The following is a 26,881-nucleotide window of genomic DNA, read 5'->3' as shown; positions in this document are numbered from 1 at the left end:
ATCAACCCACTTACATTTGAAAATAGAGATAATGAATTTGACATAATTAAGCTCTCAAATTTCTTCAAAAAACCAAAGTAAGGGATAGAAGCTACACGGGGATTGTCATCATGTACACTAGCGAAGTGTTGAGATTCAGCCCTTAGGGTAACCCACTATTTTGCATTGTACTTTTCTTGTCTTGTGCTTTTATATAGAAGGAATACTTGTTTATATCATATCCTTGCCAAGTTATAACATTTCTTTTAGGCCCATCTACTAGCTTTCTCAACATTTCAGAAGCATTATCGTCACCAAAGATTGTATCCTTAAACCAATTTAGGAAAGTCTTGTTATGCTCTTTCAACACCTTATTCTTCGACATTTTTGGATTACTTTCCTTCACTAAACCTTCATGGCGAAGTATGTATGGCAAAACTTCATTACTGTTATTCAATACATATAAATGAGTTTGTTGCAAATCTTCTACACTTGGAATGATAACATACAATCCTTTTTAATCCTTACCTCCCACTCTTTCGTCATGCCGAGACTCGGGAAGCCTAACAGGTTTTGCCTTTTCAAGGTACTCTAAAAAAAACTCAATAGCTTCTTCTGCAATGTACCTTTTCACAATAGATGCTTTCGGACGGTGTAGATTCTTTGTATACCCTTTTAAGATCTTAATGTATCACTCAATCAGGTACATCCACAGTAAATAAATAGGACTACAACATTTGATTTCTCTGACCAGATGAACAATTAAGTGAACCATGATGTCAAAGAAAACAGGAGGAAAATACATCTCCAACTGACATAATATAATGGCAGGCTCGTTTTCCAGCTCATCTAACTTGATAGGATCAAAGACTTTGCTACATATGGCATTGAAGAATAAGCACAACCAAGTTATGGCAAGCCTAACTTTGTTAGGAAAAATGTCTCGTTTGGCCACGACTAACAATTGTTGAATCAAGATGTGGCAATCGTGAGACTTTAAGCTTACCAATTTTAGATCTTTCAACTGCACAAGGCTCTTAGTATTTGAAGAGTATCCTTGTAGGACTTTGACATGGTGCAGACACTAACAGAAACTCATCTTCTCCTTTCTAGACAAAGTATCAAGAATATTTTTTTACCATTAGACCTTGAATGTAACTGGGCTCGTATACCCATCTCAGCTAGATCTTGACGAGTATTCAAACCATCTTTCGTCTTGCCTTGAATGTTAAGAAGGGTCCCAATGACACTATCACAATTTTTTCTCTACATGCATAACATCAATACAATGTCTAACATCTAGATCAGACCAGTACGAAAGATCAAACAAAATCGACCTTTTCCTCCCAAATATAGTATTCAGGTGTTGAACCCGCTAAAAGACATGGTGACCAGTTAACAGTATCGGCGCACTTTCATGCTCTTGACTTCCATTAAATGATTTTTTCAATTGTCGGTAAGAGTGATAAGGTTTCAGAAAATGTTGATGCCTAGTGTATACTGTTTTTCTACCATGTTGCAATTGTATGCAGCTTGTGTCTTCTTCACCGATGAGGCATGCACGATGGCTTTAACATTGTACCTACTCAAATTCCCATATGCTGGAAAGTCATTAATGGTACAAAAAAGCATTACACGCAAATCAAAAGTCTCATTTCGAAACCCATCAAACATGAAACCCCCTCGTCCCACAACCTTTTCAAGTCTTCAATCAAGGGACTTACATAAACATCGATCCTAGTTGTCTTGGGCTCAATATCATTATAGACAACATCATGTATTTTCACTTCATGCACAACCAAGGAGGCAAGCTGTAAATTACTAGCAAAACTGACCACAAACTGTGTTGAGTGCTTAAACTGCCATATGGATTCATTCCATTAGTGCCAAGTCCAAGCCTAAGATTTCTTGCATCATTGCTAAAATCTGGATGCAAACAATCAATCTTCTTCCACTGGGAGGAATCAACCGGATGACAGAGCATTCCATCGCAGTTTCTCCCATTTGCATGCCATGTAAGGTCTTTTGCATCATCTCCATTAGCAAACAGACGCTTAAACCTTGGAATGATCAAAAGATACCACAACACCTTCACTGGGGGCCCTTCTTTGAGTTTTTGTCACTACTACACTCGTTATCATTCTTCACTTTGTACCGTGATACCCCACACCTAGGGCATTTGTGCATTTCTTGAAACTCATGTATGTACAATATGCAATCATTAGGGCTAGCATAAATCTTCTAATACTCCATACCCATCGGACACAGTATCTTCTTGGCCTATGATGTGTCATTATTTTTTCCTATTTCTTAACCTTTTTTGTCACCATTTTAATTACTGATTAGCCTTAATTGTCAAATTAATTATGCAGTTTTATCATTTGGGCCTACTTGACTAATTTTGTGTTTTAAATTTAATTTCAGGAGAATTATAAGCAATTAGGCTTGGATCCGGAATTGGGCTGAACCGGCTTGGACTTGAAAAGAGTAGACAATTTTATTTTATTTTGTCCAATTTTATTTTATTTGGCCTAGTTTTATTTTATTTCATTTTTGGGCTTGGACTTTAAAACAGATTTATAAGCTTTGGGGCTGAGGGCATATATAACAACACCAGGGTTTTAGTAGGGAGGAGACTGTGGAAATAGGAGAAGAATTTTAGGGTTTTGCATGTTACTGTTCACGCACACTGTTCACGTAGCAATAAATTTCATTTTCTGCCTCAATTTGCAATTTCATTTTTCTGCTTCTGCCCTTGAATTCGTTTTCATTTTCTGCTGATTAATGGAAGGCTGAGTTTCCAGTGTTATTTTCTCTTGAGGATCAAGCACAACTCTCTTTGAGGTTTTGTTATTACTATTGAATTCTGTTCAGTTTTTCCCCTTCACCAATTGCTTTGTATTTGTTGCTATTAATTCATGCATGTTTAATGCTTGATTAATTGTCTCTGTGCTTAATTTATATTCATGCTTAATGAACAATTTCGTTCATGCTTAATGGACATGTGAGAGTGATAATTGGTGTATGTGTTGCTTAATCACATAATGACAGCCTTATGTTAATTTTTGCTTAGTAAATTAATTTGGGGTTGGATTAAGTGATTGAACTGATTAGGGATAAATTTTCGTAATCTAGGATAAGAGACTTGCTTTTGAATCAAGGGGAAACAACATATTTTAATTCTATTATTTTCTTATTCAAGTTTGCTTGCTGTTTAATTTACAAAAACAAACAAACACCCCCCCCCCCCACTTTGTTACTGTTTGATTAACATATGTTATGAATGTTTGGTTTATCATTGCTCACTGAGAGACAACCTAGGATCACTTCCTAGATACTGCATTTTTAATGTTTATTTGATTCGGATACGACCTCAATCAAATTTGGTGTCGTTGTCGGGGAGTAGTGGTCCAAAGGTTCATAATAGTGCTTAGTTGTTTAGAGTCTAGCTCTGTTGTTTAGTGTGTGAGTGTGTGTAGTTTTGTTTTGTGTAGTGTTCTGTTTCGCATTTCAGTCGCGTCCCCTGTTTAGCGCTTCCCTGTTTCAGTTGATCACAAAATTGCGACTGATTTTGTGTAATGTTGATTTTTTTGTGTAATGTTGTGTAATGTTGATTTTTTTGTGTAATGCTATGAACAGTGTTTAGCGACTAAGAATTAGCGACTGATTTTGCAATTTAATTGGTGATTTTTGTTTTGATAGTTAGAGTTGTTATTTTTGGCTGATTTTTTGTGTGGTGGGTTCTTTTGGTCCATATTTTGTGTGAAAAATACCAGAAGCACTTGGTGTGACTGTATTTGAGAGAGACAAAAAATTTGGAAACTTGTTTTTAGCAAAACTTAAAACGACCATAATTTTTGCTCCGGGTATCAAAATGACTACTATTATATATGCATTTGGGGTAGAAAAAATTTTCCCATACTATGACAACCTGCTTTAGCCGGTTGAGGCTTCCCAAACTCAAAAAATCAGCAATTTACCAAGTTTTTTTTATTTTTCAAGTATTATTGTCCTATTTTTCTAAACTTTCCTTAGGCAGTATTCATAGTTAGACTTTGAATTTTTGTCTGAAAATTTTTGTGCTATCTTTTCATGATTTTAGGGTGTTGCTCACAAAATTCCAGCTCATTTGGATATCGTTTGACTATAGTTGTAGTTTTAACCCTCCCCTGGTGCTTGTTTGAGAAACACATGATTTGTTGCATATAGTGCATGACTAGGGGAAATCCTGGTGATTTACAACCTTTTGATCCTGAAATAGATAGAACTTTTCATAGATTACTTAGGCATAGTGTGCATCCTGATCATTCTGTGCATTTTAAGCATTCTGAGTATTTTGTTGCTGGTGATTCTGAACATTCTGATTTTGAGTATTCGACTACTAACTTTCATACTGAGAACATGGCTCAACCTCCACCTCGTGAGAGGACTCTTAGGAAGATGGCTACACCTGATTTCACTTATGAAAGCTTGTGCATTCAATATCTTGATGAGGGTGTTCCATATGTTCTCAAGACTAGACTAATACATTTGCTGCCCAAGTTTCATGGTCTTGCAGGTGAAGATCCTCATAAGCATCTTAAGGAGTTTCATATTGTCTGTTCCACCATGAAACCCCCTGATGTCCAGGAAGATCATATCTTTTTAAAAGCTTTTCCTCATTCTCTGGAGAGAGTGGCAAAAAATTGGATGTATTACCTTGCTCCCAGGTCCATTACCAGTTGGGATGACCTTAAGAGGGCGTTCTTGGAGAAATTCTTCCCTGCATCTAGGACCACTGCCATCAGAAAAGACATTTCAGGCATCAGACAACTTAGTGGAGAGAGCTTGTATGAGTACTGGGAAAGATTCAAGAAATTATGTGCAAGTTGTCCTCACCACCAAATTTTTGAGCAACTCCTGCAATATTTCTATGAGGGACTTCGCAACATGGAGAGAAGTATGATTGATGCTGCCAGTGGTGGAGCTCTTAGTGATATGACACCTGTTGAGGCTAGGAATTTGATTGAGAAGATGGCTTCCAACTCCCAACAATTCAGTGCAAGAAATGATGCTATTGTCCTTAGAGGAGTCCATGAGGTGGCCACGGATTCATCTTCATCTGCTGAAAATGAGAAGCTTGAGGGAAAACTTGATGCCTTGGTCAACCTAGTAACTCAGCTTGCCATGAATCAGAAATCTACATCTGCACCTGTTGCAAAAGTTTGTGGTCTATGTTCTTCTGCAGATCACCATACAAATCTTTGTCCTTCTTTGCAGCAATCTGGAGTCAATGAGTAACTTGAAGCTTATGCTGAAAACATTTATAATAGACCCCCTTAGCAGCAAAACCAACAACAGCAGAATAATAATTATGATCTTTCAAGCAACAGATACAATCCAAGTTGGAAGAATCATCCAAATCTGAGATGGGCAAGCCCTCCACAACAAGAATAGTTTGTCCCTCCTTTTCAGAATACTGTTGGTCCAAGCAAGCCATATGTTCTTCCTCCAACGCAGCAGCAGTAACAACAAAGACAACAAGCAACCGAGGCTCCTCCTCAACTTTCCTTAGAGGAGTTAGTGAGGCAAATTACCATCCAAAATATGCAATTTCAACAAGAAAAAAGAGCCTTCATTCAGAGTCTGACAAATCAGATGGGGCAGATGACTACTCAATTGAACCAAGCTTAGTCCCAAAATTCTGACAGATTGTTTTCACAAACTGTGCAGAATCCGAAAAATGTGAGTGCCATCACCTTGAGGTCTGGCAAGCAAATTGAAGTGTCTCCACCAGCAGCAACACCTGCACCTGAACCTGCCAAGCTTCATTCTACACCTAAAAAAATAGGACGAGATAGTTGCACAAAAGAGAAAGCTTCCTGATCATGAGGGAGCTAACAAAATTTTTCATGCAGGTGGACCTTCTTCTAGTAGTTTTGACTTGCAGCAGCCTCCTGTCCCTCTTCCATTTCCACCTAGAGCAATTCCAAAAAAAAAGATGGAAGAAGTGGATAAGGAGATCTTGGAGACCTTCAGGAAAGTAGAGGTGAACATACCTCTGCTAGATGCCCTCAAGCAAATTCCAAGATATGCCAAGTTTCTAAAGGAGTTGTGCACCCACAAAAGGAAGCTCAAAGGCAATGGAAGGATTAGCATGGGCAAAAATGTGTCAGCATTAATAAGTAAATTTGTTCCTCACATTCCTGAGAAATGTAAGGACCCAGGTACTTTCTGTGTCCCTTGCATTATTGGGAACAACAAATTTGAGAATGCCATGCTAGATCTAGGCACATCAGTTAGTGTCATGCCTCTGTCCATTTTCAATTCTTTATCTCTTGGACCTTTGCAATCTATAGATGTGGTGATTCATTTGGCAAATAGAAGTGTTGCTTACCCCGCAGGTTTCATAGAGGATGTGTTGGTTCGGGTTGGTGAACTTATTTTTCCTGCTGATTTTTATGTTCTTGATATGGAAGAGGGATTTTCCTGTGGTTTAGTTCCAATTATTTTAGGCAGGCCATTTATGAAAACAACCTGAACCAAGATAGATGTTTATGCTGGCACATTATCTATGGAATTTGGTGATATTGTTGTTCATTTTAACATTCTTGATGCCATCAAACACCCCTCTGAGGATCTATCTATTTTTCGTGCTGAGATACTTGATCAGATTGTTGATGATTATGTGTTTGATTTTGATTCTCTTTATGGTAGGAAACATCCATTTTTATCTGATCTGCATACTTGTTATTCCTCATGCAATGAATCTGAATCTGAGTTTGAATTTGATCCTGTCTCTGATTTTTATGCTAAGAGTAAATTTGAATTTGAGTCAGGTTTTGAATTTTTGGGTGTTGTACCTCTTGATGTTGATTTTTTAGAGTCAGAATGCACTAACCATGTTGCATAAAGTACATATACTTCTTACTTGCTTTATGAGGTACAGGCTATGGAACCTTCTTCGTCTCCTACTGTTCAGCCACCACCCACACCAGAGTTGAAGCCCTTACCAGCAAACCTCAAGTATGCTTACTTGGAGGACAAGGAAAATTTTCCAGTGATCATCTCTGCATCCCTTGCTGCTGAGCAAGAGGAGAAGTTGTTGCTAGTGCTCAAGAAGCACAAGAAAGCCATTGGATGGACTTTAGCAGACATTCCTGGTATTAGCCCATCTACCTGCATGCATAGGATACTTTTAGAGGATGAAGTTAAGCCAGTGAGGCAGCCACAACGACGACTCAACCCCGTTATTCTAGATGTGGTGAAAAAGGAGGTAACCAAGCTCTTACAAGCTGGAATCATCTACCCCATTTCTGACAGCTAGTGGGTGAGTCCAATCCAAGTGGTTCCTAAGAAGATAGGCCTCACAATGATCATGAATGAGAAGGATAATCTTATCCCCACAAGAGTGCAGAACAGTTGGTGAGTCTGCATTGATTATAGGAGGCTGAACCAGGCAACCAGAAAAGATCATTTTCCCCTGCCATTCATTGATCAAATGCTTGAGCGCTTGGCAGGTATGTCTCATTACTATTTTCTTGATGGTTTTTTTGGTTATTTACAAATTCATATTGCTTCTGAGGATCAAGAAAAGACCACATTCACCTGTCCCTTTGGCACTTTTGCCTATAGGAGGATGCGCTTTGACCTATGCAACGCCCCTGGCACTTTCCAGCGGTGTATGCTTATCATTTTCAGTGATTTTTTAGAGAGTTGCATAGAGGTGTTTATGGATGATTTTACTGTTTATGGATCCTCTTTTGATGCATGTTTGGATAGTCTGGATAAAGTTCTTAATAGATGCATTGAAACTAACCTTGTGCTGAATTTTGAAAAATGTCACTTCATTGTAGAACACGGTATAGTTTTAGGGCATATCATTCTTCCACACCAGGTGGCCATCTTGGCATACAGAGGACAGCTCGCAAGGTGCTTGACTGTGGTTTCTATTGGCCCACCATCTTCAAGGATGTGTAGAGAATCTGTAGCACTTGTGAGCCTTGTCAGAAAGCAGGCGACTCACCTTCATGGAGACAGCAAATGCCTCAACAACCCATGTTGTTCTGTGAGGTGTTTGATGTCTGGGGTATAGACTTTATGGGGCCTTTCCCTGTCTCTTTTGGTTTTGTTTATATTCTCCTTGTTGTTGATTATGTTTTAAAATGGGTGGAAGCCAAAGCCACCAGAACTAACGATGCTAACGTTGTTGTGGATTTTGTTAGATCTAATCTGTTTTGCAGGTTTGGAGTCCCTAGAGCCGTCGTTAGTGATCAAGGCACCCATTTTTGTAACAGATCCATGTATGCCTTGCTTAAAAAGTATGGGGTCGTGCACAGAATTTCCACACCTTATCACCCCCAAACTAATAGGCAGGCTGAGATTTCAAACAGAGAGATAAAAAGGATCTTAGAGAAGATTGTGCAGTCGAATAGAAAGGATTGGAGCACCAGGCTGGATGATGCTCTTTGGGCGCATAGGACTGCCTACAAAGCACACATAAGAATGTCTCCTTATCGGGTTGTCTTTGGCAAGACATGTCATCTTCCTGTAGAGATAGAACATAGAGCCTATTGGGTTGTAAAGACCTACAACTTCTCTATTGATCAGGCTGGAGAGGAAAGGAAGTTGCAACTAAGTGAGCTAGATGAGATCTGTTTAGAAGCCTATGAGAATTCCAAATTCTACAAGTAGAAGACCAAGAATTTCCATGACAGCTTGAACAGACAAGCAACAAAGGCTGATATATGTATTAAAATTGAAAAATAAAATAAAACCAATGGATCATTTTTGTTTGTCAATGATAAAAGTGCAAGGATACAATCAAAACCCAGTAATACTACTTATGCATATGCTAATTTCAACAGTAGGTAGTGAAAGACATTGAAGAACCCAATATTTCAAATACGTAAGACCCAAAAATATTTTAACCAAGACTCAATTACTCAATTTAACTCAAACTTTTTACCTAGAAATAAAAAAGATTGAGTGAGGGGTTGTTAATGTTATGCAAACAGAGAGAAGAGAAACATACACCCACATAACTAAAGCCTAAACATGTTGTTGCACAAACATTATTACTACAACAACATGCTAAATGTAATTATCAAAACTCAGTCATGCGAGGTCTAGCCAAGAATGTTGCAGCCACCATAGTCGAGGCAATGTCATGCCACTCCGCCATGGCACTTGGCAAAACCTCAACCATGCGAAGTGAGCCAAACTCAACCATGGTATTCAACACAAAAAGATGCAGAGAAAGACACAAATTTGAAAAATAAGCAAAAAAATACCTACTCACAGAAAGGCAGAGTCGCGAAGACGGAGCTCATACGGAGAAGAGGCAGAGCCGCGAAGACAGAGTTGAGTCGAAGAAGAAGAGAGCGCGAGGAAAATAGGACTCGTGTTCTGATATTTTTAAATTTAAGTTCAACATCAGTTTTTCATTGAAAGCCGATGTTAATAAAGTGATGTTAACGTTAACATCAGTTTTCTAGAAGAAACCAATGTTAACTTATCATACATTAACATTGGTTTTTCAGAAAACCGATATGAACTAATACACATTATTTACAATTATGTCACCGTGTTTATGTTAATATCGGTTTTGTCGAAAACCGATGTTAACCTAGCGATGTTAAATCTATATTTTCTAGTAGTGTTAACAAAGAATCAGATGAAATGTTCAACAATGTTCATGTTATTGATCAGGTTATAAATTATTTTAAGACTATTTTAAAATAAATATGACTTGATATATAATAGTACTTTTGCTTATATTAATTTGTTTGTTAAATGTAGCCTTACGGTGAAGTAAGTCATTTGCTATAAGATGGAAAGATGAACTAGAGCTTACACGACATTTACTACACTCTAGTGGCAACATGCACTCTGTCACATATAACCAAGATTTGGTGAGCCCAACTCTACTTGTTGGATGGACGCAACTTAAAGAGTTCTACGGGCTCACTAGAAATCGTCAGGTCACCTTGACCCAGACAAAGTGTTTTTCTCCTCACCATCTTCAAAAACAGCTTTGAACCAAAAGCTTTCCCTAAATGACACTCCTTGTACCACTATAGTTATCTAATATGAATTTCTTTTGCATTTCAGGATGTGTCAAGTACCGTGTACTCATTTATAAAAACTGTAAGATTCACTCATCTGAACTTGGAAGGGATGGAGTGTAGAATAATTTATAATCATCATAGGAAGACAACAAAAATTGGAAATGAATGGAAGACTTTTGCACAAACACAAAATTTTTTTCCTGAAACTCAAATTATATTTGAGTTCGCAAATGCAACTTCTAACTTTGTTTTATTCTGGCTTTATTTGTAATTAAAGTATATTACTACTCTCATATATTATCAATTTGTACATTTTTATTTATAATATATTATTTTGTTTATAAATGTTTATAATTACCCTTGGTACATGATATATTGATATACTTTGTTTATAACTTTTGGTGCATGACTGATTTATGCGTTTTTATACAACTTTAAATGATAAGTTGTGATCAGAATAAATTACTATAGGTTGCTAATTAAAAAAACAAATACAATATTTAAAATTAAATCATAAAACAACATCGATTTTTAGAATAAAAAAAAACCGATGTTTTCTTCTTACGATGTTGTGTTTTGTTTATTGACAACATCGATTTTTCAAAAAAATCGATGTTGGTAAGAGTAAAACAACATTGGTTATTTTAACATAGATTTTTAAACAATCGATGTTAATGTTGATAAATTAACGTTGATAGTTTAAATATCGGTTAATAATCGATGTTAAAAGTCTTTAATAATGAATGTTAAAAGCGTATTTTTTAGTAGTGCAACTATTTAGAAAATATTAATTATTGATATAATTTTAAGATGCTTACAGTAAAACTTAACAAATTTTTCATGCATTAACAAAAGATACGTGATTAAACGATAGTATATATACATAGACTAATAAAGATGAATGGAAATCATCATTGTTTACCTAAACCTACTTTTAAATTTTATCCCATTTCTTCAAAGTCTCTACAAACCACGTTTAACCCTAAACCCAACGCACATATCACCCATATACGTATACACATATATTAACGGGCTCAAAAGCTGAATGATTTGACCCTCTCTTGCTTACGTTGCTTCCACATAATGAGGCACACAATCCACCAATTATGTGTGTCTTATCCTATGTGTTACTGTTACTCTCTCTCTCTCTCTCCAGACCCCACCCCACCCCTTTGAGCGAGCATGGTCCTGGACCAGCACACACACCCTGATAAATAAATATGGAGCTGTATTGCCAGTATAATGGAATCTGTGCAAAGCAAACCACAGTTCCATCATTACTTTCTCAAACCACTTTCTTCCCCCCCCCCTCGGATGATTTTTAGTATTAATTTAGCAAATAGTTAATTTCCCTTATATACACACAAAAACATTGTATAAAAAAAAAGGTGTATTCTTAGAGCTAAGGAAGCTAACTGGGAAGATAGATAAGATACCATCTTCTTGTGTTTGGTGTGGTCCTCATTATTCTCCAGAACCTGTCTAGGGTTTCTGCCCATTGGAAATAGCAAAATCTGCATATGTAAACATGTTCCCTTCCACTAATTACACCTCCTCAGGCTCTTACCCTCGTTTCCCTTCTTCATCGTCTTCTTCCACTTCACCCTACCCTTCTTTTACTCTCCTTCATCCTGAAAATTCTTCTTCCAGCAACACCTTTCTTTGCGATCCACTTGCTCTTACCTACATACCCTCTCATTACCATGCTCCAATAATCCCAGAAACACTAGCCAATTGGGCTGTTGCAGATTGTGCAATACTGAATCAGGATTTCGGTGGTGCCCTTTATGGCATCACCAATAAACCAGAGAAGAAAGCAACCAAAAAAGATAGGCACAGCAAGATTCACACATCTCAGGGTTTGAGGGACAGAAGGGTGAGGTTGTCCATTGAGATCGCACGCAAGTTCTTCGATCTTCAAGACATGTTAGGGTTTGACAAAGCCAGCAACACCCTTGACTGGCTCTTCACAAAGTCCAAGAAGGCAATCAAGGAGCTTACTCGAAGCAAGCACAGTGCTGATAGCTTCGAATTCTCCTCATCTTCGGATGGTGAAGTGGTTTCTACCATCCACCAAGACCTACACCAACAACAAGGGGTAGATTTGGAAGAGGGAAAGTTGAAAGAACCTGCAGCTTATTGTGTTAAAGCAAAGATGAAGGAATCTAGGGAAAAAGCAAGGGCAAGAGCAAGGCAAAGGACTAGTAGCAAGGTATTGTGCAACATAAGTGGCGAAGGGAAGGTGCAAGACTTGAAGAAAAAATGCCCTGCAACTGAAAACCCTCAAATCCTGAACCAATTAAGGTCACCCCTTCAGCCTCCTCATCCTCAAGATGTGGGTGGAGAAGTGCCAAGAGATGATGACTTCAATGTTATTGAGGAATCCATTGTCATCAGAAGAAAGTTGAAACACACTTTGATGTCTTCCATTCATCACCAAAACGCTGTGATCCCTAAGGAAGCAAGTGTAAACAACAGTGACTACCACTCCTTCCCCAATCTGTCTCCAAATTGGGAAGCTAATAATAATGGTGCTAATGGACGCTCCACCTTTTGTGCAATAGCCAGCATGAATCTATCTACAGGTAAGTCATAAGTTTTTCTTTTTCATGAACAAGTAGCTGATATTTTTTTTAGCCCATGAAACCGCTTGTGATCTTTGTGATACTTACAGTCCTATATATGTCTTGAATTTTAGGGCTTCAAATTTTTGGAAAATCTTGGGAGGAGTGCACCAATCCTCATCCAAGCTAATATCTTAGTTTTCAGTATTATCCGATGATTGTCTCTAGTGTTTTGCCAAGGAATATCATGGTCATGGAGGCATCTTTCTGTGTTTTTCTACCTGTAACTTTTTCTGTCCTATATTTCCTTTCTACAATGTACTGATTTTTTTGTTGCTCTAGATCTCAGCCAAGGCATGTGACAGTTGGCAAAAAAGGATGCTGCGTGTATAATTTCTGACCAATATTTTAAGTGTGGCTGATATTATATATAAGGGTCTATTGTATTTATCAATAACCGACCTTTCTTTCCAGTAAGTTTCAATGTTTTTAATTTATATAATTAGTTTATGAACAATATATATTTATTAGTAATTGTTGGAAACTTTTAAAGTAGCTGTATCCTTTGGTCATTGTAAGAGGAGAAGGATGTGCAGAAGAAAATTCAAGATCTTTTTGCTTTTGATTGAAGTACTGAACTATAAATGTTAGGCATGCATCTGCTGATTTACCTTAGCGATCAACCTAGCTGTAAGAAACCATTTTCAAAATTTTCAGACAATAAATTCATGTAAAGCTATTCATATATATAGTATAACACTTAAATATAAATGAAACACACATGGAAGAATGTAAATTTTCCACCTAGAAATTTCACAACTGATACAATAAAAACCACACAGGAATGCCGTCCAAACCTAGAGTAATTAATCTGCACAAGGTAAGCTTCTTTTTGTATATTTTTTTAATTTTGTTCAACAATCTTTTTCTTCATTCAAACACAGTCTTTTGTTCTAAAAGGTTCAAGTTAAAAGCATCTGACAATTCTTTTTGTTTTCATATTATAAATTTATTCATCTTAATCATTGTCAATTTATATAATATCCAAAGGCTTGGTGGTATAAGATAATTTGCTAAATGCATACACCAATTAAAGCAATAGAGAAACTTCAACCCTAATATACTTGCTAACAAGTATCATAAGTATATTTATTAAGAATAATTTAATACACTATCAAATTTTTCAATTACTTAGAAAACAAGTATTAAATGATTTTGATATTTTTAACAGAATTTAGTTGTTCCTCTAAAAAAAACATAATTTAGTTGTGTTTATCAAAAAAAAAATATTTCCACCAATGTCTTACATGTGAATCATCTTAAATCCATGTGCAAATTATAAGTCTTCATTTTATTGGCACATTTTCACTAAAAAATTAAGAAGGATATTTGTCTCTACAGTCCATACATAATAGTTATTTTTCATTAGAATTCTAAGATACCTATTGCTAGAAAAAATCGACAGCAATATGTATTTCTTGATGGGCACATTGAGCAGGGTGAAGGATGATCTCATAACTATTTATTTAAGTTTGCATTCGTTTTTATCTTTGCAACTTATGTAAGACTTGGCTGCATCAAGTACGTAATTATTGCAACATCTCTTTCTCACAGAGTGAACTGAATTTATGAACCACTATGATATATTGTCAGCTACATATTTTGTAATTCTAACCAAATAATAACTAGGTTAGCACTTCGGAGTCCATGCACTCAAGACTTAACAATGACTTTGTCAGAATTTTTTTAAAATATCAGACTTTTATGGATCGATATCAAGCGGTGAACAAAATAAATATTATCATATATTCAATCTGATTAAGTACTACACCCTTGACTGGTTGTTCACTAAGTACGAGAAAGAAATTAAGGAGGTAACTCAAGATGCAACTATTCAATCTTTATTTTGTTCCCTTTCTCATTACAACAGCAGCAATGATCTATTCACTTTCTTTATCTTATTTAATTTCTCTTCCAATCATTAATAATAGGTTGGTAACTTCAAGAAGTGAAATGTACTTAGATTGCTTTAGCAGATTACTGATGTAGTGATTATAGGCATTTGTATTTCATGTTACAAATTAAGAGAATTTACTGTCTGACAGGTCAGACAGACTATTTTCTATAATGCTGATTTTCTACCTACTGGCAGAAACTGGTTCATGTTATAATTTTCTTCTTATATAAAAAAGAAATTAATTATAATCACCGTCTGACTAATTGAATCTGGATCACATTCAAGAACTCTGAATGCGGACTTTAAAATTTCCTTGTTAAGTACTTGGCCTAGCGTAACAAACTAAATTGTGGGGTTGATACAATAAGCTGCATAAATTCTTTGGTCTTTACATATATAGAAATTTATAGCCACGTCTGGTTTTTGTAGATCTAAGTAAAATAATTATATCAGTGGAAGCCTAATATTAATCCATATATTTATTTGCCTATCTCCCCTGCATGCTAGTTCTAACAAAGCAATACCACTCTCCAATCAAGATTTCCTGTAGTTTAGTATAGTTTGCGTTTGATGGAGAAATTAGCTTGGGCGTCCAATAAGCTCAGAGACAGCATTCAAAGGGGTGCCTATAACTTTTCTAGCCTCATACAAAGGTATTCTATTAACTATTTATTTTCTTACGCTAAAGATATATTCACACATCAGACTAAAAAAACAGAAAGAGGTCCATTTCTGTAAGGAAATTATAAGAGAAAAAAACAGTGTATACAATATACATTCTCAGTCACCTAAACATGTTCTCTAGATATCCCAGCAAAAAAGGTCTAATAGAATATTTTAGACAACCCTAAAAAGCGATAGAACTTTCACTAGGTTTGGAAAATAGGTAGAATAGAATCTACTCAATCTAGTACAAAGGTTTTTCTTTATATATATATCTAGTATAAAGCTTTTTTTTTTACATAGATAGAAGTAGAGCTCATGTCAATGCATAACACTCATTCATTGTTTGTAACTCAGAATTTTAGGCCAGTACACTTCAAAACTGGATCTGAAGTTTTGCTGAAATCCAAGAGAAAGAAAATATCAAGGTTTATTGTGAACACTGCTCAAAACACGAAATTTGTTTCAATTAAAGAGTCAAGAGTGACTTATCATCAATTAATATTCTTAGCACCACATCTTAAAGTAAAATCTTAAATCATTAATTTTTTATATGATGATCACTTTATCAATACACTTTGATATAAAAATTTTAAAAAAATTGTTTGACACTCCAAAGAGTGTATCCAGAGATAAAAAAGAGTGTATGTGTACAACAAAAATTAGAATGCAAAAAGGAGTGTACTCTTACAATCTTGAGGCATCCATTTTACTCTCTTTTTTCTTACCGATTTACGGTCATCATACTTGCACACTGGTGCTTATATACTCATTTTTGACATTATATCATAAATCATTGAATAATACACTTGGTCTATTAAAGAATCTACCTGTTTTTTATAATCAAAGAGAAATTTGACTATTACTAGAGTAATACCCAAACAAGACACAAACAAATTAAGTATTTTCTGTACATAAACTAAAAACATGAAGGGTACGTAGATATACTACTACTACAGAAAAGTACTCTCTTTTAACACACGCACATTAGTAGTAATATATATCATTCTGTTATAATATCACAGTTTGAGACGTATTAGCTTGTTTGTAGACCTTTATGTGAACTCTAGTTGCATACCTCACAGCAAAACTACTTTTCATTACCATCAAGCGTTTGTTTCTTTACAAATTACATAACTAAGCTTGCCCCTCTTTATGTTCTTTTTTGGTTTACTTCCTGGTATTTCTTTTTATGTCTCTATACAGATTTACCAATCCTCTTAATGATAAAGGAGAACATTAAGGACTTAGGCTATTTAAATTGCTTTTACACATGTAAGAGAGCTATTTAAGATCCTGTTTAAGGCAAAGCAATTTTGCATGTGTAAAATGGGGTAGGGAAGTGTGGGAATGTACTTAACATACATATATAAACCGGGGACAATCTTCATCAGATTGTTTATAATACTTCTTTTGTTGGTTTAATTAGTGTAAATATGGCTGAATGCGGTGTTACCAGGATGCTGTTTTGAAAAATTATAATTCATGAATATAGAAACTAGCTAAGTATGGAGAGTTGAAGGCTTGAAGAAATTGACTGATTTCACTATATATGAAGATTTTTTTTTGGGTGAAAATTTCACTATATATGAAGATATTCGTACTTAACATTAGCCTATATTAATTTAGAACAGGGAGATTGGTAAATATTATGTTTGCAACAAACGTACAGTACTATTGAAGGCATGTTAGGTACTCAAAGGTAAGGATGGCGAGATGATCTTATTGTCACCGAAAATCATTAGATTACTATTGCTAGCTCGGATTGCATCCTACCTAACCACCATCATCCATACAAAATGCACAGTTTAATTGTACTTTGTACAATATAAAATATCACACACACAGTGAACTACGATAAACAGCACATATAAAACCAAATCACACGGGGTAAAACATGGTCTTAATTAACTAATATTGTAATATTATTATAATTATAATATAAATTAAAAATCTAAAATACAATTTACTCACACTGATTTCAATTTATCTAACATTTTATTAAGTAGGAAACCGGAGACAGCGACAGTTAATCAGTAATAAAAGCATACAACTTTACCAAACTCCTGACGTGCACAACATATCAATTATTAAATAGCTTGTTTCAACTTTTCTTCCATATGTGTGATGTTTTTAATTTTAACAGTATAAATTGTTCCAAAGAGTATTTGCTCGTCCAAGTCTTTAAAATAATTCTGTATTTTATATTTAATACATATATCATCCTGTCTTTTTTTTTTTAATTTGATTCTTATTCATAAAAGGGTTTAATTTTACGTATAATAAAAACTGAACTGAAAATGAGTATGGAATAAAGTATTTTTAATTAAGTAAAAAAAAAAAAAAGATAATCATTGCTTACCAGATGGCTGCAGTGACCTTTATACATGGCTCGCTTCCCTGTTGTCTCGTCGTTCTATCATCAAAAAGTCAATATCTTCACCTGAAAAGTTGTAAGAGAGAGATTTGCAGTTTGGCTAGTGACGAAAGAAAGTAAGACAAAATCATAATAATTAGAAGATCGATCTTTAAATACCATCAATCCATAACAGCATATATAATATAACAGATCGAGTCTGCGCAGTGATTAGAAGGAAAATTATTGATGGATATATTTTTTTTACAAGATGGATACTTTGGGTTAAATGGTTAATCTACAAAGGAAGAGATGAAAAGATAGAACATAATTTTTTTTAGATGCAACATATTATATAATGTAATAAGAAGAAAATATAGTGAGCAATGAAAAGTATCAATTATTAAGAGTATGTATTATTCTCTTAAAAAATATGTATATATTATTATATTGATGTTCATATATAATCATCTAAATTAAAAATATAAGGTTGGGCAATACACAACAATATGTATGGATAGTTAAAATTAAAATTAGTTAGCAATCACGTAATTATTTAAATTATATATACAATCATTTAAATATATAAATAATTTCTAAATTTTTAATTTTTATTTTTCACATTAAAATATTGTTCCTTTCTTTATTTTTGAATGACGATAAACTGTATATTGATTCAACAAGTGGTATCAACTATTGAGTTCAAATTTTGAGTATATAATTATATTAAAAATTAAAAGAAATTATCACTCATAATAATATTTAACTTGAGTGAGCTATTATAATTTCAATTAATCTTGACACATAATCAATGAATATTTATTTCTTAAGGACTTATTTGATTCAATTGTACCGTGTAATCTTTTAAAGGTCCAAATGAGTTATTTCAATTTCATAATTTTTTTTCTTTGACTAAAAATGATAAGTATTTTTACTTAAATTTTTCTTATGAATTGAAGAGCTTAAATAGATGATGTGTACAAAAAGATTGCTTGACATCATAGGCATGGGATGACCTAGAACTACCTAGAGGATGCATACATGTGGGTTTTTTTTATTAAAAAAAATGACAATGAACTTGTGAATCCTCATATGAAATCAATGAAGAGTAAAGAGACTCATACAGGGAGGTGGGGGTGGGGGATAAGAACTCCGCTTGTATTTTTGGATCCATTATCACACACTTGATACTGAAAACTGAAAACTAATGTTTTTACTTCATCGATTAACATTTCATACATTATAATCAAAGAAACGAGCTGAAGTTGTCATCAATCCCCATATTGATTTAAAAAATACCCTGGTAAAACCACATCCATAAGTAGAAAATGAGGCAAAGTAAAACAATGCAACATGATTGAACATCCAGTATGTAGTACATTATCTAGCTATATATATATATATATATATATATATATAGCTTCAACGATTAGATCTTCACAGTCTCACAAAACAAATTAAGAAATAAAGTTCTTGAACAATATATACACATATTGAAACATATATAGATGATAGATCTCATTAGCTCGTACAATTTACCAAAGAAAATTAACAAATTAAATGAGAAAGAAGTTAAAACGTACGTATGTTGTAGTTTACCTACAAGAAGAACTTGCTGAACAGAAGCGGCATAATATTCAGTATATGGAAGTAGCTGGTGCTGTACGTAAATAACCTCAAGTAAAACTCCTGGAAAGAACAGTATGAAAGCAGAACAGTGGCAATAACCTCGCGAGAGTGAGACTTAGATAAAGATCTAATTAAGCCTCAGCACTAGTCAGAGATAACAAAGAGGGTACTAACAGTAAGAGGTATATAGAAAATGAGGTTAGGTTACTTACTATTTGCAGAAGTGTCCGATTACTGCATGTTTTGGTAATCTCTTCTGCATGCTCTACCTAACAACCATTACTAGCTAAGTTTCTGGGTCCCTATACCATATATAGGAAAAAAAGTTAGTGTTGATACATGATAGAGAGAGTGATGGATATAATTTGGGGATGATTTATGATGTAGTTTTTACAAATTATTATTGTATTATTTTGTTTACCATCATAATAGTACGAAATATCTATTATTCAAAGTGATGGTTAATCTCCTTCAACTTAGTTAAAAAATGCAAGCAGCTTGTTACAACTTGAGCTAGACTCAACCAGTTTTGGTTTTTTGCAATTTGTTGTTTATAATTTAGAAAATTATTATAGATATCATCATTGACAATGATGATCAGTGCATGGCATGAAGATACCCCGCTGCTGAATTTGTACGTCTCTCTTTCTCTCTGGGCCGTATATAACAGGAATAAAATATAAATTAATTTCCTGCAAAGGTGTTCTGATGAACACAGCTACGGCAAAGCTATTAATATTATATTGGGGGTAAAAATCATCTTCTTAGATATTATTCTGACTAATGTTCTTCAGAAATTTCGAAATTGGTACGTTTACATGTATGCAGCACTGTCTCATTGGTTTGTGTAAGCTAGACGTAGTTCATGACCCATCCCTATCTTCAGCTATTTTTCTGGGTCTCATGTGAATTAGGAGAATGTGAAGATCACTAGCTCAGCTACCCCACGTTATTTATCACTCTTTACCTAATCCAGCTTACCTACCTACACACCTTGGTTAACTTTTACCTACACGTACTCTTTTTTACTCGAATTATGACTTGGTAAAAATGCATTCCAGAATCACCTTTATACACAAATTTCCCTTGTTTTCCAAGTTTATCAATGGATTTTCAATCCACATAACTTTCGTATGGGCTTGCTAATATTGAGATTTCGAAATCACTCATGTATACAATTGTAAGTGTTTGTTTTTGTCTTGAATTGTGCTATTTCGAATCCTGAAATTATACGAACGTAACTAGAAAATTAAGAAAAATGATATTCATAAATCCTATTTTTGGTGTAGATGTAGAAGAACTTATCTTTCTTAATTTGATATATTTGATATACAAGTAACTTTGACAAAAAACGAGAATTAGCTGCTAGCCACCGTGCACGTCCTTTATTTAATTTAATATGAACCCCATCTTGTACATTAATTAACAGCAATTATATATATATATATATATAGTAGCTTATTTTTCTTTGACTATCAGACAATTTTGACCAAAGCATACGTCTTGGTGTACAACCCTTTTATAAGTTTAAATTTAGAAACATTAACCCTAGCTATCTATATAGGCCATGATGAAAATCTCCTTTATCATTCATTATTAGCAAAGCCAAAATTAATTTAGCCAAAACTACTCGTCATGACCCTTTGCTACAATCATGACTGAGAGATTCTAGTTTGACAGGAAGTACACCAGTACAATTTTACAGAGTGAAGCATATATACATATGAAGTCTAATGTTTTTTATAATAAAACTGAATAAGGGATCCAATTATTATGTGTTTGAAATTTGAATATTAGTAGATTTTATGGGGTTTTGTTGTCAACTATAGAAAAGTGGTGTAAAATATTATTTTCCTAAACTTAATTATTCTTAAGCATCCATTAGTCAAAATAAAATAAAAAAATTGAATTTTACGATAGAGTAACGATGATGCATGTACATCCCAAAATGGGGCGGATCGGATGAAAATAAGAGAGATAGGAAGAAAATTAAAAAATGTGGAGAGAGAAAAATGAGGTGAAAGTGTAATGGAAGAGAAGATGAATGAATGATAAATCGTGAATATTTTTTCTTTAAGAAAACATGAATCGTCAGCAACGTGTATGGATAAGAATGCAAGAATTTTTTTCACTCATTTTCTCTCAATGTACGTACATTTTTATTTTTTTTTGCAATCTGGAAAATAATTTTTGAAATATACAAAAATAATTTCAATTTTTTTTTTTGGAGATGTTAAAAATTGGATGGTGTAAAGTGGAAAAAACAAATCAAATAGAATCACCCTAAATATGTTGGTAAGGTCCAGTAAGCCGCAGACGAATTGCAGTAGAGCCTCAATCCAGAGAAAACTATGGGCCTGCTAATCCTGGCCTTTGACAAGTGATGTAAGGTCAAAGTCAAATCCAACTATGATGCGGTGGACAAAAGTAAAAATGAGAAATGGCATATGTTTTTGGCATAATATAAGTGAAAAATACAACAAATTAAACCTACTAAGAACGTCATTAAAAGGTACTTCTATAATATAGTTATTAAAAAAAACTAAATAAATATCTCTTAACTTGTAAAATAATGTATAGCATAAAAAATGATATATATGATCTAAATAAAATTTAGTAGAAGAATATCTCAAAATATTATTTTAGTGAAGTTGAAGCTTTTAATTGGTCATCAAAGTTTTTCTTATCGGTCAGTTTTAATTGTTAATTTTTTTTAATTGGTCATCAAAGTAATTAATGTCCCTAATTCGTTATTATCATACCAAATGAAAGTTGGGAGCAATTTTTCTAAACATTCTCCATTTCTTTTATTATTAATGATCTATTTATTTATCTATATAATTATATTGAAAAATTTACACAACTATATTACAAAGTTATACACACTTCAGTATTTTCTTCTTTTAGGAATAATAGATATCATTTAAAAAAAATGATTACAAGGGTGACAAACACAGGTTAAAGTTAAACTCATCAAGTCAAACAACATAACTCGTAAAACATAATGGGGCGGATTGTTATGTAATTCTACCCACTTAATTAGCTAGTAAACCACTTGATTTGGCTTGTTTCTAGCTTAATAGATTGACTTGTGATCAACTCACCATTTTAGATTTTTTTATTATTTAATTTTCATTTCTTTTAAGGACTAATTTATAGTAGACTTGTGTTGAAGGATTAATTTGTGTTTTTGGATATATTGATAATTGATTAAAGCATTTGATTTCTTAATATTATTGTCTTTTGTTTGTGTATTGAGAAATTTCATTTTGTTATCAAGCGTCATATTGACGATTGTTTGTTGAATTTGTTGAGAACAAGAGAATTGTCTATAAAAAAGTAGATGAGTACTTAATACATATCATACATAGTTCCTTTGAATAAAAAAAAAATTAAACTATAGAAGTTTATGAGTATTGAGATGATATTTAAAAAAATGCAGATTTTAGTGGGTCAACCCGACAAATAATCATTTTATGAACAAATAAAGCATGCTTGTAGTCTTCCACGGAAGAAAATACCAGATTAGGTGGTGGTCCTATGACATATTAATGATTTCAATAAGCCCAGCTCTTGCCCAATTTCTTTGAAGTTTTCTTTGGTAGTTTCTCATTACCACCATCTCGTTAAGAACAATATCTTTTACACGCTTAAACATACTTTCTTCAAAAGAAAAAGCATTATTTATGACTCTCTTTTAGATTGAGAATCATAAACAATGCCATAGGCCAATAAAACTTTTATTCACTGGTTGAACCAAAGCAATTACCAGCTACATGAATTGTAATTTCAACCAGTAAAATGTGAAAGTAAGAAAAGGATGTCTACAGCCTTCAAAACCTTTACGAAATCTACAATCCCTCCTTTGCGTCTCCCTCTTCTCTTGCCATGGCTAGAACACCGAGTCATGATGGTTCTTGAAGCCACGGGTGAGATCTAAAATCCCTTTACGAAATCATCGAGATGTTAACACCCAACGGACCCTCATGTGCAGACTCACCGGCGTGCTACTTCCGTAGTGCTGCCACCGCTATGAACTCGATCATTGATGGTCTAGGAGTCTTACTGCGAACAAGGGGAAACTCAAATCACAAAAACAAGGCCGAATAGATTGGTTGGGAAGGAAGATGTAATAATTTTGGACTTAGAAGATCAAGTGCTCCACTAGTTTAAAAGTTGAAAGGTTTTTGTGTTGTTTAGGTATTGAACCAATGACCTAGAGTTAGAGTTACCAAATGTCACATGAGCCACTGGCCATTTAAAGCTCTTTGATATTTATTCATTTTCCCATATATGCTTATGTGTTTTCTGTTAACTTTTACAATTTGTACAGTTTTGATTTATTTTAAGCATGATTATATTCTGAAAAAAAATTATTTTATGTATAATATTTTGTTTCAATTATGTAATTATATATGAAAATTTTATTTATCATTGTATTATATTTTAATCTTGAAGTACATAATATGATTTATTTTCATATGACTAAGTTTTATGTTCAAGTGATCTTTATAATTTTGATTAATTATGGATTAATCACAACATCTATAATTTGATTAAAATTATATATTAAGTTGTTTAAAGATTATGTAAGGAATTAGACATAATATGATGATTAATTGTAATTTATATAATGAATTTTATCCCACTTTTTATTATATTTGTATAATTAATTAGGATAAAATGTCATTATTTTTTATAATTTACCCACAGGGGTCATGAGGTAATATATAATTTGACAGTCTTATCATAAAGTAAATATTTGCGATAGAAAATCAAATTATTTTCATGTTGTACTTGTAAAGCATAAATTTGAGTATACAATTTGATTATTCTATCATAAACATTAATTGTATCTTATTGAATTAAAAAATTTAGCCCACGGGCAATTTTTATGTCACAAGATTCAATTTTCTAGTATGTTTACATTGGTAAAACATAAAGATTAATATGCCTCAAATTTTTACATAAGCCTTTGGATTTTTGTAGATTCTCAAACTATTAATTTTTCTGATATTCAATGTTATGTTCCCAAATTCAAAAAGAGATAACGGTAAGATATGGAACGATAGAATTCTTCTACAATTGGGGTGGATGGACATAGACTATGCTATAAGAAAAGACGAACCACCTACAATCAATGATAAAAGTAGTCTAGTTGATGTTGCGCTATATGAGCAATGAGAGCGATCCAACCGGTTCACTGTCATGTTCATTAAGACCAAAATCTCGACTGTGATACGTAGTTCTATCGACCAACATGAAAAGGTTTGAGACTTGCTTAAGGCTATTGATGACCAATTCATCACTTTAGATAAGGCTTTAGAAAGCACCCTGATCATGAAGTTTTCCTCTCTCTTTGGCTCACTAGTGTAAAAGGTGTGTGTGAGTACATAATGCAAATGCGAGATATTTCGGCTTAATTTAAGAAATTGGAGGTTGATATGTTTGAGTCCTTCCTGGTGCATTTCATTTTGAACATCCTTCCATCAGAATATGGACCGTTTAAGATTTCCTACAACACACATAAGGACAAATGGTCTATCAATGAATTATAATGAGCATTGGTGTTCAGAAAGAAGAAAGGCTTGTAATGAAGATGACTGAGAGTGCATTGCTGACAACTGCTTGTGGGAAGAACAAAACTACTAAGTCTCAAGCTAATTAGAAGGGGAATGGTAGAGTACCACCTCAAACTGATATTAAGAAGGTGGCAAAGTGTTTCTTCTGTAAGAAGAAGAGACACATGAAGAAGAATTGCCCCAGATTCTAGGAATGGCTTGAGAAGAAAGGTAAATCAATCTCATTAGATATGCCAAAAGGTCTAAAGTTTATAGGTTTTATTGTCTATATCATATTACTAGGATTGTGGAATCAAGAAATGCCAAGTTTCTTGAAAATGACTTGATCAGTGGGAGTGATCAATTGAGGGACTTGGGTTCTGAAATTGATCATATAGAGTCTTAACCTTCCACATTAAGTGAAAGATTGGTTGTAATTCATACCCTTCAAGCTCAAAGGGATGATGAACAATCAATTACTGACATTCCACAACCTGTTGCTGATAATCCAGTAGATCAAGTTGATCATCAAATTCTAAAAAATGATGAACAACCAATTGAACAACATGATCCACAAGAAAATATTGATGCAACATTAATGAGATCTACTAGAATAAGAAAATTAGTTATTCCCAGTGATTTCATTGTATATTTGCAAGAATCTGACTATAATATTGGACTTGAAAATGATCCTAAAACTTTTTATCAAGTCATGCATTGTAAAGAGTCAAATTTATGGTATGATGCCATGAATGGTGAGATGAATTCCATGTAGAGTAACGGAATTTGGAACCTTGTAGAGTAGCCTAATAGGACAAAGACCATTGGTTGTAAATGGGTCTTTAAGACCAAAAGGGATTCATTAGGAAACATTGAGAGATATAAGACAAGATTCGTTGCTAATGGATTTACTCAAAAAGAATGAATTGATTACACAAAGACTTTTTCTCCTGTATTTAAGAAAGATTCTCTTCGTATTATCTTGACATTTATTGCCCATTTTGACCTTGAGTTGCAACAAATGAATGTGAAAACAACATTTCTTAATGGTGATTTAGAGAAGGAGGTTTATATGAAACAACCTAAAGGCTTCTCCTTTAGCAGTGGTGAGCATTTGGCTTGTAAGCTTAAAAAATCTATATATGGTTTAAAACAAACTTCTCGTCAATGATATCTTAAGTTTCATGGGGATAATTTCTTCATTTGATTTTCATGAAAATTCCATGGATCAATGCATATGTCACAAGGTCAGTGGGAGTAAAATATGTTTTTTTATTTTATATGTAGATGATATTTTACTTGCAGCCAATGATTAGGATTTGTTACATGTGGTGAAACAATTTCTCTCTAAGAATTTTGACATGAAGGATATGCGTGATGCATCGTATGTCGTTGACATTAAGATTCATAGAGATAGACCTGAAGGTATTTTATGTCTATCACAGGAAACCTATATTAACAAAATTTTAGAAAAATTTTGAATGAAAGATTGTTCACCAAGTATCTGTACATACACTCATATAAATGTTGTTTCCTACATAATGAATGAAGTTACCCGAGTCTTTCTGGGTGCTTCATCAATGTTGTCTAATGGAACAATTTATTCAGGAATTGGGACTACTTGTGTTGCAATGGTTGCCCTTGCATTCTGTGTCCCTATTTTAGTATGTTGTGAGGCTTATAAATTTCATGAAAGGGTACCGCATGATTCTATATGCATAAATGAACTTGGTATGTAAACAATGATAGATGATGAGCCTTATAGTGAGCTCTTGCCTTATGTCTGGAAAAAGGTTGATGCATCTCTGATTTTCTTATAGGTGATCCAAACATCATTTCTACAGTTCAGAGTAAAGAGGATGCCAACCACTTGGAAGCTTGGGCCAATACGGAAAATCTACAACTTCTAAACCAGATGTGAGGCATTTTTATTTACATAATTCAATGCCAAAATTGTCATTTACTTAGTCTGGCCCTGCATTGTCTTATTGATGCCAACTATGATGCAACACCTTCAGATTATGTTTCCATGATAATAACAGATTATAGCATGGTAAGTGCTGGAATTTGAAGATTTATTTAGTTGCTACTAGTAGATACCTATGAGCATGCTTTGTCCCGGG

General features: G+C 33.9%; 1 protein-coding gene and 1 non-coding gene across 2 annotated transcripts; one reads left to right on the top strand and one right to left on the bottom strand.

The window, feature by feature from the left end:
* Positions 1-4,758: 4,758 nt before the first annotated feature.
* Positions 4,759-4,865, bottom strand: LOC114424793. Its single transcript, XR_003669093.1, has one exon. It is a non-coding gene; the product is annotated as a small nucleolar RNA R71 (small nucleolar RNA).
* A 6,328-nt stretch (positions 4,866-11,193) lies between these two features.
* On the top strand, positions 11,194-13,069 carry LOC114424268 (transcription factor DICHOTOMA-like). The gene is made up of 2 exons (XM_028391104.1): positions 11,194-12,613; positions 12,727-13,069. Exons 1-2 carry the CDS (start codon positions 11,557-11,559, stop codon positions 12,780-12,782), a joined length of 1,113 nt encoding a protein of 370 aa, XP_028246905.1. The 5' UTR covers positions 11,194-11,556; the 3' UTR covers positions 12,783-13,069.
* The last annotated feature ends 13,812 nt before the right edge of the window (positions 13,070-26,881 follow it).

The sequence above is a fragment of the Glycine soja genome, chromosome 8, assembly GCF_004193775.1.
Source record: "Glycine soja cultivar W05 chromosome 8, ASM419377v2, whole genome shotgun sequence".
NCBI lineage: Eukaryota > Viridiplantae > Streptophyta > Magnoliopsida > Fabales > Fabaceae > Glycine > Glycine soja.
Note: the sequence above shows the minus strand (reverse complement) of the source record. Positions and strands in the feature narration are given on the sequence as shown.

Excerpts from the sequence above, each read along its gene's own strand:
- LOC114424268 (XM_028391104.1), top strand. The coding sequence starts at position 11,557 with ATGTTCCCTTCCACTAATTACACCTCCTCAGGCTCTTACCCTCGTTTC. Across the intron at positions 12,614-12,726 it reads CAGCATGAATCTATCTACAG|GGCTTCAAATTTTTGGAAAA; the intron begins GTAAGTCATAAG and ends CTTGAATTTTAG.